The sequence below is a fragment of the Peromyscus leucopus genome, chromosome 1 (assembly GCF_004664715.2).
Source record: "Peromyscus leucopus breed LL Stock chromosome 1, UCI_PerLeu_2.1, whole genome shotgun sequence".
Lineage (NCBI taxonomy): Eukaryota > Metazoa > Chordata > Mammalia > Rodentia > Cricetidae > Peromyscus > Peromyscus leucopus.
Window position 1 is genome coordinate 116,713,842 of NC_051063.1, and position 14,713 is coordinate 116,728,554.

At 37.2% G+C, this 14,713-nt stretch overlaps 1 protein-coding gene across 6 annotated transcripts in view; it reads right to left on the minus strand.

Moving 5' to 3' along the window:
* Positions 1 to 14,713, minus strand: part of Grm5 (glutamate metabotropic receptor 5) — a 482,266-nt gene that overhangs the window by 119,335 nt on the left and 348,218 nt on the right. For all 6 annotated transcript variants that reach the window (XM_028856718.2, XM_028856719.2, XM_028856715.2 and 3 more), the window contains one exon: positions 11,388 to 11,623. In XM_028856718.2, the coding sequence (XP_028712551.1) occupies positions 11,388 to 11,623 (236 nt within the window). The remainder of the gene's footprint in view (positions 1 to 11,387; positions 11,624 to 14,713) is intronic.

The window sequence follows — 14,713 nt, forward strand, 5'->3', positions numbered from 1 at the left end:
AAAGCCAAGTGGAATTCAGAGTCTGCAGTAGAGAGCATCAAGAGATGTCACAAAAATAGAGCAGGTGTGAAGCAGATGGCTCCTTTCTAACCAGGTGTCTTCACATGAAACCTACAGGCACACATTCCTTAGCTAGTACTGCCAAGAACTCTAGAAATTGAAAGCAATTTTTGCAGGTTAGAACAGAAGTGGAAATAGTTAATGATGCCCATAACTACAGTGCTATAAAAGGGTAGAGAAGCAGCACTGCTAGTCAGCTTTGAATATGCTATGAGTTACTTAGACATACCATGGATCTTGTACTAGGCAATTAAACATGTCTGACTGTTGCTTTCTTATTTCACTTGTATTCCTTGGGAACAACATTTATCAATTGTCTTAATTAGGGTTTCTACTGATGCAATGAAACACCATGACCAAAAGCAAGTTGGGGAGGAAAGGGAGTATTGGGCTTGCATTTCCACATTGTATCCCATCAGTGAAGGAAGCCAGGATAGGAACTCATACAGGGCAGGAACCTGGAGGCAGGAGCTAATGCAGAGGCCATGGAGGAGTGCTGCTTACTGACTTGTTCTACCTGGCTTGCTCAGCTTACCTTCTTATTGAATCCAAGACCACCAGCCCAGGAATGGCACCACCCTCAATGGGCTGAGCCCTCCTTTGTCAATCATTAATTAAGAAATTCTCTATAGGCTGGCCCACAGCCTGATCTTCTGGAGGCATTTTCTCAATTGAAGGTTCATCCCCTCAGAATACTATAGTCTGTGTCAAGTTGACACAAACTTAGCAAGCACACCAATTAAAGTAAAATACGTATGATCTCCTAACCTGAAACATTTATTGCAGCAAGTCTGCAGTTACTCTGTAAGTGCACAAACATTTTTAGAATTTTTTCTTCTGTGATGGAGATTTTATGATTTCCATTTATTTCTCTTCATACAATGCAATTCTTAACTGATTTTCATTTTCAGAATTGTTGTTTTTGAATTTGTTCTGAGTTTTAGAATGCTTAGTACATTTCTTGAGGAAAAAAATGATGCTAAAGAAATATTCCTAATGGTGACACAATTTATTGAATTTGTATTAAGTATTTAAGATTGCATGGTATGGTGTCCTCTCACAAATTCTAGAAGGTAGTTGGGTTTGAATTAAGTTATGAGGATAGGGCCTTCACAAGAAGGTTAGTTGTTTTAGAAGTGACATGTGGTCCTTTTCTCTCTGTCTTCTGTCTTCTGACAAGTGAGAAATCAGTGAAAAAAACCATCTGCATACCAGGAAATATAACTGAATTCTCATCAAAAACCAACCACACTTATCATGGACCTGCTCTATTCAGTACTGTGGCCAGACATTTCCCTCCTAAGCCATCTGCTAAGACCCTATGTTAAGTGCTCATGGCACATTCTCAGGGGCTTTTTATTAGGTGGACATTTAGTATTATCTCAAATTTGCAGCTGAAGAATCCAAGGGATGAGACTTCACGTAACTTGTCTCATATCATAGAGGTATTAATCTGAAGACCTATATAATGAATCTACCTTTTCAAACACCAAAGCTTGTCAGAAACCACTTTGCTATCATGCTACAGTCAATTTAATAATATTAATCACATTTATTAATATGTAAATTTACCTTATATTGGTATAACTTCTGGGTCCAAAGGACTCTGTTGTTATATCTGAAGATGCACATTAGGGAGACTTCATTAACACTTTGCCTTCTCATTGCTTCCATACAGGCTTCTAGCCTTGTACTTACAGTCAGTAATTTTGTGTAGGTATGTTTTTTATTACCACTATACCACACTGTTATCTTTCTCAGATTTCTCATAATTATCTGTAAACATGCACCTTTATAACTTCAAACTTGAAATATTTTATCAGACCTTATCTTCCTTCTAAAGAATTGTTCCAATTAATTCATTTCCCTATGTTCCCCATTTTCTATTAAAATTTCATCAGTCATCCAATTTTGAAACCACAAAGTGACCTCTGCTCACTCTCATTCATTCAACCCTGCTGTAAACTTGGGTACTAGAGACCAAATTCATGTCTTCATGCTTACGTGGTGATCAGTTACTGATTGAGCCACATCACCAGCCTCAATATTTCAACCACTCTCTCTATCCTATGAATTTTGTATTTAAAATATCTGCAGAAGAATTAAAAACATCAGAAGGAAGAGACTAACAAGTCTATGGATTTTGTCCCATTATTCTTAAAATTAGCTCATGATCTTGCTTAATGGATTTTTGAAAAAAGGATAATTTGATAAAGAAAAACAGTTAATTTTTTCTTTATCAAATTTAAATTTAATAAACACCCTAGATTCATTTCAATAATTCATTAAATGAAAATAAATCATGTGCCATTCAGGGCCTGTTTAGTATCTGTCCTGATAATCCTGAAGCCTCTAACTAATCTATACAATATTTTGGAAGAAACAGCTTAAATATCATGGATATATTCCAAAAGGAAATAAATTGTGAGTCACTGGGGAGTTGCTATAGCAACAGATGGATCCTATAATTCTCGTAGTCACTTTGCTCCTTGACTGGCATTTACACATTTTGACAAAAGCCTGGTAATTGTTATCCACTGGGAAAAGCAGGAAGGTAGCATGTCCTGCTCATTAATAACTGCTATGACAACCATCAAACATCTAGTATCTTAACACAATACAAGTGTATCTTTTGCTCACATAACAGTCTGAGGCCAACTGTGAGGCTCTTGAGTCTTCCAAGTGACTAAAGAACCACACATCTATCACATGATTTTGGCTCTCCTGAATGCTTATTTTTAGTCATATGGACGTGGGTGAGAGTGTGAGTCTAGAATCTCTAGTGAGTTTTTAGGTATCATATCTATAAATGACACAGACCACTTCACAACATATTCTGTTGGCCAATACTAGTTAGTTACTGCAAGGTAGGCTTGAAAATGGTGCTTTCCTATGAAATCAGAAAAAAAGGAATGAATTTATGTAGCATTCTATCTTGGCCTCGCCACCACTCTAATACATGATAATACATATGATATCTGATTCTGAGAGCTTTTCTTCAGAATGGAATATCACCAAAGAGACATTTCCATTACTTTGAATGGTAATAGCAAAAATTCTCGAAAGATAAAGTTCCTTGAAATAGTGACCAGATTATCTTTAACACAATTTCCAAAGGGATACATGCTTGAAGATATACAACAGTTTTGCATTGCTATTCATTCTCAAATTCAGACATTTCACTATGCATCAAACATCCATAAGGTTTCCAGTTTGTCTCTCTTTTGTTGTCTTTTATCCTTATGTCAATAAATCTAATCCCTTCCTGTCTCTGAACATGACAGGTAAGCTTCCTAACCCAATGAAATGTGAGGTAGCTTGTGGACTAGAATTACATTATTACCAGCCATGATCAAACACAATTCCTTTTCATAATGGACTCTTCATTTCTAACTGTATTTTCCTTTATCTCACACTGCTATCTCATATTCTCTGCTCTTCCCTGACTCTTTCACACCCACAATCCTTTCCATTGTTCTCAGATACTCTGAAGGGCCATGATTCCTCCTAAGCAGATTTGTCCATGACTCTTGACATATATGCTACACAGTAAGTAAATGCTATGTTACCTGACAGTCTGTGAAAAAGTGAACCGTAATCAAAGGGACCTCAAAATAGAACACAAATAACAACAACAACAACCCTGAAACAAAATGACAAGAGACTTCTTCTTAAGTTCTTCTTTTGCTCAAATCCTTGGCTTCTTAGTTCTCTGGAGTAAAATGCAGATTCAATACATAACACCCACAGGACTCTATGAGAACTCAACTTCTGTTACTTCATTTGCTGCTTTCTACTGTTTTCACACATCCAACTCTATTTCTTACACTGGCCTCCAACTGTTGCCTACAGTATGGTGACTGCACACCTCTTTAGACTGTATTTCTGTGATTTCTTACTTCTGGATCTTTTTTCTTGTGGATGCCAGCATCATTCACTCATCTTCTGTACTTCATGCAAATCATTCTCTCAGTAAAGTCACAGCTGACCACTCCATTAAAACGGCATCCTCTCAACAGTGTAAATCCTATTTCTGGGTTTCTTCTTTCTCCTATGATAATCTATATATAATATATAATTTTCACATCATTTTTGTCTTTCTCTCCTGTCCATTTACAAAAAAATTCTCTATGATTGTAACTATATTTATCTATTTTGTTTGATGCTATGTAGCTCTGGCATCTAGAAAGATTGAGTGGCAAATGACAGTCACTCTATATGCATTTTCTGAGGCCATATATGACTCTTCTTGTTTAATACTGTATCTTTAGTTCTTGAGTAGAACTTAGATGCTTTGATGTCAAATACCAGATCATCCATACCCTTTGGATTCCACCTCTGATTTGCCTAATGTTGTAAATACTTAATTATATTTTATTAATGCAAATTATCTTTTAAAAAGTCAAGCTTTTTACTATGATCTTCTCAGTGACCCTGGCTTTGATAGACAGTTGTCCTGTTATTTTAGTGTCATGTCACAGCTGTAGTGTACAACAGTTCCTTTATTTAGTAACCATCTGGACTGGGAGCCATTCTCTACAATTTTTAAAGGTTGTGGCACTGGCAATTACTAAGATGTTAAAACAGTAGGCCAATCATGGAGGCTGTGGAAAGGACATCCCACACAGTTGCCACAGTTTGTAGATGAACACATTTATAGCAACTAGTACAAGCAAAAAATATATTAAAATTGATTTGGCTTTCATCTATGTACTCATGCAATGGCACTGGTTACAAGTGGTGTCCTTTATTGTATAGACTATATTACTGTAAAGAACAAGTCCTTAGAAAGGCAGTTATTTGTGTGTGTGTGTGTGTGTGTGTGTGTGTGTGTGTGTGTGTGTGTGTGTGTGTTATAGTCTATCAGTGGTTTTAGGTTGAATTTCTTGGTAGACTTCCTGAGTCTAAATCTGTTTTATACAATACTCTTTCTGCATCCAGCTACTGATTCAGTCTCAGAACCCTCTTTTCAAAATGCACATTGGATTCATGTTTCAGTCCTTAGATTCTTCTTTACTTGGGGGATAGCTTATATATCCACATATGTGGCTTTCATTTGGAATTTCTTTGAATAATTTTTGATGATGGGTATTTATCAAGAAAACCACATGTACTAAACACCAGAATAGATGATTGGATATATAATTACTCCTGTTTCTTAAACTCTTGTTTCAAAATAAGAATTCAACCAGGTTATTTTTCTTTAAATGTTTTTATCTGTAGCCTTAATGAGAAATCTATTATCTGGTATTAAGTGTGGCATTTTTTCATTTTATTTGGCTCTTATATTTCTGTTCTTAAATTCTAGCAGCTCTTTCTTTCAGGTAATCACCTACTCTAAAAAATCTAATTTACCTTTTCTGTTATGTTTTCAGCTTGTGAGATACCCAAATATTCTGAACAATAACTACAATATGAATACTTTGAAAAAGTAAATAAAATATGAAATGGTGACCTAAACCTAGGTCATTCTTCATGGGCCAGTACCTAAGTGGGAGGTAGCCAGGAGATAAGAAGATAAAGACAAAACAGGTGGGGTCGAGTGGTCTTACATAAAAGCTGTCTCTTATGCCAAGCAAGCTTATTAAGAAGTATAGTCCTTTATATACTATTTTCAGGAGAGAAATGAGACAAAATCATTCAATTGGGACCAAGTCAGAGGGAAGCTAAATCAACAAATTGTACAAGGAGAGCATAGGGTTTCTCAAGAACATTAAAAGATCAGGCATACAGTGACCTTGAGACTTATAACCATAGTCCTGTAGAGTGAGACAAGTTGGGTTCTCATGATCTGAAGTCACAGCTCCCCCAGGGCTCTGGCCCCAGGGCATTACTAGTTGTGACAATCATATTCCTGGTTTTAGACAACTCACTGCATTCCTTCCTGATACACCAAGATCTCAGGGAATGCCTTGGATCAGCTCAGCTCTCAACAGAATGGCATGTAATTGTGATAAATGAATAATAATTGGCATACTCTCAGTCACTCACTTGAAACCCTTATGAGACATATTCATTTGAAAGACTGTAGACTCTAGCTGGAAACTCACTATAACATAAATGCAAACATTTCCAGCTCCTAGACATACTTTTGAATATATAATCAATGATGTAGTAGATACAGTAAATGCTATGGGTAGATGCTGCTGGTGCTGGTGCTGCTGTTTTCTGCATAGTAAATGACTTTGTGCTGTAAAGTAACCATATCAATAACTTTTGGGTCTTTAAATGTAAAATAACTAATAATATTGTTTGTAACTTTAGTATCATTGATTCATATAACATCACCAAACCCTATAATTTTAGTAATTCTGAAAATGAACTTTAAATTTACTAACAACATGACTTGTGAATGAATACACACTAGAATATGCAAATTCATGAATGATGCTCTATCACACTGATACTTAAAGTAAGCCAGTGACACCTGAGGTGTTATTAAATCGGGTTCTGGATGCAAGCAATTCCTAGAAAGCTTTGGAATTGGACACAGAAAACCTGTAAAGAAATTAAATTGCTTTACAGCTTATTAGCTTAAGAGTGAGTATATACCATGTCTATCTTTCTGGGTCTGGGTTACTTTACTCAGGATGTTTTTTGTTTGTTTGTTTGTTTTTAATTTACATCTATTTGCCTGCAAATTTCATGATGTATTTTTTTAAACCACTGAGTAATACTAAATTGTGTAAATGTACCACATTCTCTTTATTTGTTCTTCAGTTGAAGGGCATCTAGGTTGTTTCCAGATTCTGGCTATCATGAATAATGCTACTATGAACATGAGTGAGCAAGGGTCCTTGTGGAACGATTGAACATCTAATGTGGGGATTTAACAAGGCAACTCCACATAATTAAAAAGGAGGTTTATTTTGGGGTAGCTTACAGCCAGCAAAGGGATTGGTTACAGCATCCAGGAGAGGTGAGGTGCAGTCCAGTGGATTTCTCTGGAGAACTCTGAGTCAGTCTGCCATCCATCATCCAGGATCATGAGGAACCAAGAGGCCTGGCATGTCTGGATCTCAGCTCTTAAGGGCTCCCATCTCGGCCCTGCCCCAGAGGCAGGTCATAGGTAGACATGACAGTCATCAGAAGCCTCAGTATGGGTAGTACTTCCAGGTCAAAGGTAGAACAGCTACCCACTACAATCATCCTTTGGGTATGTGTCCAAGAGTGGTATTGCTGGATTTTGAGGTAGATTGATCCCCAATTTTCTGAGAAACCAACATATTGATTTCCAAAGTGGCTGTCCAAGTTTGCATTCCCAGCAGTGGAGGAGTGTTCTCCTTATTCCACATCCTCTCCAACACAAGCTATCATCAGTGTTTTTGTTCTTAGCCATTCTGACAGGTGTAAGATGGTATCTCAGAGTCATTTTGATTTGCATTTCCCTGATGACTAAGGTTTTTGGTTAATTCCTTACATGTCTTTCGGCCATTTGAGATTCTTCTATTGAGAATTCTCTGTTTAGATCTGTTGAGAATTCTCTGTTTAGATCTGTACCCTATTTTTAAATTAGGTTATTTGGTATTTTGATGTCTAGTTCCTTGGTGCCAGAGAAGCTCCCAGGAATCCACAAGGATGAGTCCAGCTAAGACTCCTAGCAATGGTGGAGAAAGTACCTTAACTGGCCTTCTCCTGCAATTGGTGACTACCCTAATTGTCACCATAGAACCTTTATCCAGTAACTGATAGAAGCAGATGCAGAGATCCACAGCCAAGCACTGGACCAAGATCCAGGAATCTAGTGGAAGAGAGGAAGGAGGGATTATATGAGCAAGGGGGGGGGGTCAAGATCATGATAGCAGAACCCACAGAGACAGCTGGCTAGAGCTTGTGGGAGTTGAGGGACTCTAGACTGACAGCTAGGAAGCCTGCATGGGACCAGCCTAGGCCCTCTTCATGTGAGTGACAGTTGTGTAGCTTGGTCTGTTTGTGAGGCCCCTAGCAATGGGACCAGGATCTGTCCCTAGCACATTTATTTTGGCATGAGCAAATGCTGGATTTTTGGAACCTATTCCTTATGGTGGGATGCCTAGCTCAGCCTTGATGCAGGGGGTGAGGAGCTTGGTCCTGCTTCAACCTGATATGAAACGCTTTGTTGACTCCCATGGGAGGCTTTACCTTTTTCTGAGGAGTGAATGGGGTAGGTAGAAAGGAGGTGGGGGAGGTAATGGGAGGAGAAGAGAGAGGGGAAACTGTGGTTGGTATATAAAATAAATTTTAAAAAAATTAATAAAAGAAATTTAACCAGTTCCCCTTCAGTGACTCGGTTTTAATTTTCAGATTGTGGGGTTATTGTTGTGATACTACTGGGATCTAAGAAAAATAAAATGATATTTGTTTCATCATGTTTATTAAATATTTGCTATAGATACAAAGTTTCTAGGAATTTGGAAAAGTAAAAATAAACAAGGAAGCCCTTTTGAAAAATATAGGAGTCTGTAGAATGACGACTACAAAATGTTTAGATGATGATGATAAGGTGGAAATTCTTTGTATGTGTTGATATAATACAACAGGAAAGAATTCTTGAGACTGCAGCTGCTCCCATATGGATGATGATGATGTTGTGAATGACTCTGTGTGAAGAAGTAACTATATCAGCAACTCCCAGTTCAAAAGGTGAGCCCCCTCTACCCAAAGGTAGCATAAGCACAAAGTGATGAAACAGCTTACCTATGAAATGGATATATGTTTATTTTGGCATGAGCAAATGCTGAGAAAAGAAGCAAAGGTTACAAAGAAGGAGAGATGTCCTATCGTACAGTTTCAAAAATTGGTGTGTATAAGGTGAGAATTTTGAACACTGGCCTAGAAATTACTGAGATATGATGGAGCTAGGGATGATCCATGCTGATATTTAAGTTGTTGTATGATAGATACAGCAACAGATAAAGGAAGTAAATTGAAAAAGAAATATTTTTAGGGAGAAAATGCTATGGAATAATGCTTTTGTACAGTGGTTTAATGAAACGCTGATTGGCCAGCAGCCAGGCAGGAAGTATAGGTGGAATAAGCAGACAAAGAGAATTCTGGAAAGAGAAAGACTGAGTCAGGAGACTCCAGCCTGCCTTCCAGGGAGCAGCATGTAATGGCACACAGGTAAAGCCATGGAACACATGGCGACATATAGATAACAGAAATGGGCTGAGTTTAAGTGTGAGAGCTAGTCAGTAGTAAGCCTGAGCTAATGGTTGAACAGTTTTAATTAATATAAGCCCTCTGTGTGTTTACTTGGGTCTGAGCAGCTGCAGACTGGGTGGGACACAGGAAAACTTTTAGCTACAAGAAAAGGATACTAGAGTTATAGAAAGCACAGGAAATGGCCTCAGGAGCTGAGAGTACAACCATGCTCCTCTCTGCCCCTCTGCCAAAGTAGCTGCAAAGCCACTTGTCCACAAGCACAGAACAGAAAGAGAAGAGAGATCTATCTACCCCAAATCCCCAGTGAGGAAAGGAGTGGGTTATTCTAAAAGAGTATAGAAGTGTCAAAAACATAAAATTAACAATAAAAATTAAAATTGTGAAGGATCAGTGGAAATGTTGCCTATGCTCAAATGTAAACTTATAAAAAAAGGAAATACATAAGCCTTTGCAGATTTAGGCAAGAAGCAAAAGGAAATTAAATAGCAGAGAAGCAACATACTGTTAGCCCATGCTTCTGTGATTTTGGGGTTTCATTGACCAAAGCAATGTACTACTCTGCAGCTTTCCTTCTGTGCTGGCTAGCTTTATGTCTGCTTGACACAATCCAGTCATTTTGGAAGAGAGAACCTCACTTGAGAAACTGCACCTCCATATCAGATTAGCCTGTGGGTAAGCCTATCGCGCATTTTCTTAATTGATGATTGATGTGGGAAGTCCCTGCTCATTGTGGATAATACCTTCTTTAGGCAGGTGTTCCTGGGGTATGTAAGCTGTCAGGCTGAGGAAGCCAGTAAGCAACATTCCTCCATGGTCTTTGCATCAGTTGCTCCTTCTGGGTTCCTGACTGGAGTTCCTGCCCTGATAACCTTTGATGAAGGACTTTGATATCAAAGTATATGCTAAATAAACTCTTTCCTCCCCAAGTTTCTATGGTTCCTGTGTTTTACCACAGCAGTAGAAACCTTAGGTAATGTACCTTCCCTTCCCCACTATCTGAATAAGAATCAATAAAGTGACTATGTTCTTGTTTTGTCAAATAATGATAGAGTAAGCAAGCACAAACCATCTCTACTGTCTTCATCATTTCATGAAATGAATAAATTGATAACAAAACTCAGAATGATCATTACCTAAAGGAGACTGGTTGATTAACTCACTGTTTTCCTTATTTTGATGCTGGGATGTGGCAACCTGTCTGCGGGCTGGAATCGTCTTGAGTTATAATGATAAAGGCTGACACAAACTAGTGTTCTCACAAGATAAATGAAAGTAGTTCAGTAACTGACATTCAGTTTCTTTGCAAATTTATGCCCGGTTCTTATTGTACAGTCTGGGATAAGTCATTCTCCACAAATTCATTATCAGTTTTAACAAACTTTGGTGAAATTGACCAACATATTCATTTTAGCTCTGCTTGGCTATTAAAATCAAGGATCTTAGGATGCATTACATATAAACAAATCTTTTTCCTAAACCTTACATCACTCACAACATTGGCGACATGGAATTGCAGTTTTTCTCAGGAGTATTACCTCACTTATAAGATGCTAAAATTTTGAAAACAGGAATGAGCCTTCCATATCTTAGTACCCTTTTAACTAAGGCAATGATTTGTCATATTGTTGAGCTCTTGTAAGTACTTGCTTAACGACTGAATAATGGCTTTGGTGGGGTTATGTTTCCTAAAACATTATAATTACACACTTCAAACTTCCTGTTACTATTTCTGGTCTATTTGTAGGAGTAGGAAACAATCTTTCCCTTTGACCTTTATTCACTAATTCTTTAGATATGTGTGCCATAACCTTGCTAACTGTTCAAGGTGATAGAAATACATTGTATAGCTTCCCTGCTTTCAGAGATGTCAAGAGTAGTTTTACTCTGGAGCTAATTTATGTGATGTTTCTAGCACACTGCCTTACAGAAACACATTCAATTTTTTGAGTGCTATAAATAGTGGTAATTTAATTATTTTAAATCTCAATAGAGTAAACACTTGCTCAGCTATGTTTTTGTTAGTGAGAATAAAACCTGTTTACCGCTGTTAAGTGGCAATACCCACTCTATTTATGGAAGAGTTCTCCTCACTGACAAATGATGGTCAGTATCCCCACGACACAGTTCACACAAATTGGAGCCTTAGCCTTATCCACTTTAAATGAAACCATACATCGGCTTACTGTTGCAAGTCTTGTTGTACTTGCTGTTCTCCTGCGCAAACCCTTCCAGCCGGCACTGAAAGCGATGCTGCCAAAATTCTTGAAACCAAGGGTTTCTGAGGTTTGTTTCTGGCCGGAGTTTCAGATAATAATCATCAAACCACTTGACATCGGGAGACTGGAGCTTGATGGTAATTCCACCGACAGCTTCTCGCTGATACCCATCTGTCACGTCATACCTGTCAGCCCAGCCGTCACTGGGGAAACAAACAAACAAAAACAATCCCTTCAGTTTAGAGCAAAAATATTCCAGGGAAATGAATCTTTCTCTTTTGAGATACCCAGGGTGAAATGGCTGCTTCCGGACTCACAGAGATCCTGCATTCTATGCCAGAGGTGACTGTTACCTACCAGCCTATTAGAGGTAAAAGGCAAGGCAATAACATGATGGAAAATTTGGATATCAGATACCATAAGGCTATAATTTTACCTTGTATTATAGAGGAAAAGCTGGAATTTTAATGGAATTTTACAGATTGTAAAATGCACTACAGGTTTCACAATTTCACCTTGCATAATTTTTCCTGTATATTTAATAACTAAATCAGTTCAACTTTAAATATATTCTTTAATTTGCATTACAGCAATCATTGAAGAATAATAAAATAAGATTAGGACATAGTTCCACAACATATGCAATATTCATTAAAATACACTATGGCATGATATTATTGTTATTTACATAAGAAAAGTTATAATATCTTGCAGATAGTCATCTTATTAAATGTTGAGTTTTAATAGTCTGATGCTGAAATATTTATAAACTATAGTACATATACTCCTTGCCAGCCTATGGAACTTCTTAAATGCATTTAAACATATGTTAGAAATTATATATTTGTATGACTTCAAGAAAGGATATCCATGACAATGAGAGGGAACACATCTCTTAACTCACAATCACACCAGGACTCTCACCTTAAGAGATCAGAATGGAATGAGGAAACGTATTCTAAGTTTGTGTAGAAAGTAAAGGAAACACATTATTGGAAATCAAACACAAGAAAAGACATTAAAATTAAATAGTGTGTCCTGTAGCAGCTAGGAGACTTTGTTGATTTGTCTATCTTCTTGTCCACTGGAGCACACAGTTGATACTGGTTGTCTTCTGCACCAAGAGAAGAATACTCTTCTTGAAGACATGGAAGTTCTCTTTAAGGAAATATATCTCCAGTGCAATTTTGACAATTCAAAAAACTAACACCAAAGAAGCAAAGAAGTAATGTGGAGGGAGTTGAGAGTTAGCATGGAGTGGTGCCTCCTGAATGCACAGAAGGAGGTTGTTGAATTTGAGAAGCTGGTGGAGGACAAAGACTTACATTATAATCCATTGTTTACATTATCTATATTACTTTCCACTCACTAAATGTTTGTGTCTAATATAATAATATGGCTATGAAACCAGTACTGAGAAAACAACTAATATAATAAATAACATAACAAAAGATTGAATATTTTAAAATATGATATGCCATATCAATTCTGATTTAAACACTGATAATTAGGAGTTGCTGCAGAGGTCATAGATTATCATTAGTGGATTACAGAGGTTACCCAAAATGACCTGAGTTATTTCCCGAGGCAAAAGGGTGGAAAGGGAGAAAAAGAAATATCTAACAAAATGAGCCAATTCTTGTCCTAAGGCTCTTTAGGCAAGATATCTTATTAAAAGTTATATATGGAGTAATTTTAAGAATATTTTGCAGCAGATTAGGGAACAAGAAGGAAAGCAGTGAATGTGCCCCAGTGTTGAATCTGGAGACATTGCACAATTATCTTCTTTCAAGTTTCTCATTTTCAGCTCCAGAAGATTTTATTTAGAGATGACAAGTTGAAGTGAAGTGGGCTTGTTTACCTCAATCTCTCCCTCTGTTGTTGCTGATAGAATGTGGGGCTCACTGGCACCCAGAAGCTGCATGGGCGAGCTGCAAAAAGGACAGGAAGCTTTGCCTGTCAAGCAGAGTCCCCTTCTCCATGCATATGTGAATTCAAATTGTTCCTTTGGTTAATGTTAGCTCATTCTTATGTAACACGGTGATTATGAATGTTATATAAAAATGTGAGATGATAATGGGCTCAATTTACGCTTCACAATCCATTCATTGAATTTAATGGAGTTTGCAAAAAGCTGGTCTTGATAAACTCTCTTGTGGGTAGTGTTTCCGTAGATGAAAAGTATCTGGAACCAAGAATGTTAATTTGCTCATCTTTGACTTTGTTCTTTCATTCTTTGTTTTTTTTTTCGGGTATAAATCTCATTTTAACAATTTAGAAGAAGATGTTTTGTCATTGGCTTTGTTAGCTCATGTTGTAAATTTAAAATCATTATGATCCAGATACTCCCATTTTTTTAGAAAAATACAAAACAACGTGGAGTTATTGTAGACACAGAAAATTATCAATAACCATGAGCTCAAACAGGTTCATTCTTTTTGGACTTATTAAGAATACCTGTCAGGTAAGTTTTAAGAATATTTTACACTAAAGAGGTGCTTTATGCACTAGTGATGTTATTGTGATTGTTACAAATGAGCTTTCAGATTTGTCTAAAATGGCAGAGCATTTTATTATTATTATTATTATTATTATTATTATTATTATCTTGTTTTTTCAAGAAAGGATTTCTCTGTGTAGCTTCATGCCTTTCCTGAATCTCACTCTGTAGACTAGGCTGGCCTCGAACTCAGAGATCCGCCTGCTTCTGCCTCCCGAGTGCTGGGATTAAAGGCATGTGCCACCACTGCCCGGCCTAGATTTGTCTAAAATGGCAGAGCATTTTAAACAAGCGATTAAAAGAGTCTAAAAATAAGATACATATTAAGGAAAACTAAAACTCACTCTCCCTCCACCCAGTGTTTTCTATTGCTCTGATAGGATGTGTTCAACACTCTGGTGCCACATTAATCCTTCTAGCGATACATATTTTACCATAGCAAGATGAAAAGGAGAGAAAGGGAAGGAAATACCACAGGTAAGGCACACTTCCAAACTTATGGCATGTCTGTCCATCCATCTGTACAACCAATTTCTTTTTCTCCTCACTAGTGGGCATTTTTGCCCATCATTTACAATATATTCCATTTTTTCTTCCCCAATTTTTAAAAGGTACAGGGGATTGTTGATTTTTATGATCTGTATTTACAAACTCTGGCCTGAGGTATATCAGCAGCAGAGAACTTGTCTAGTGTGTACAAAGCTCTGGGTTTAAGTCTTAGCCCTCTCCACAATATATCTGTAAATTCAACTACTTTCTACACTTTTTTTTTTTGGTTTTTCGAGACAGGGTT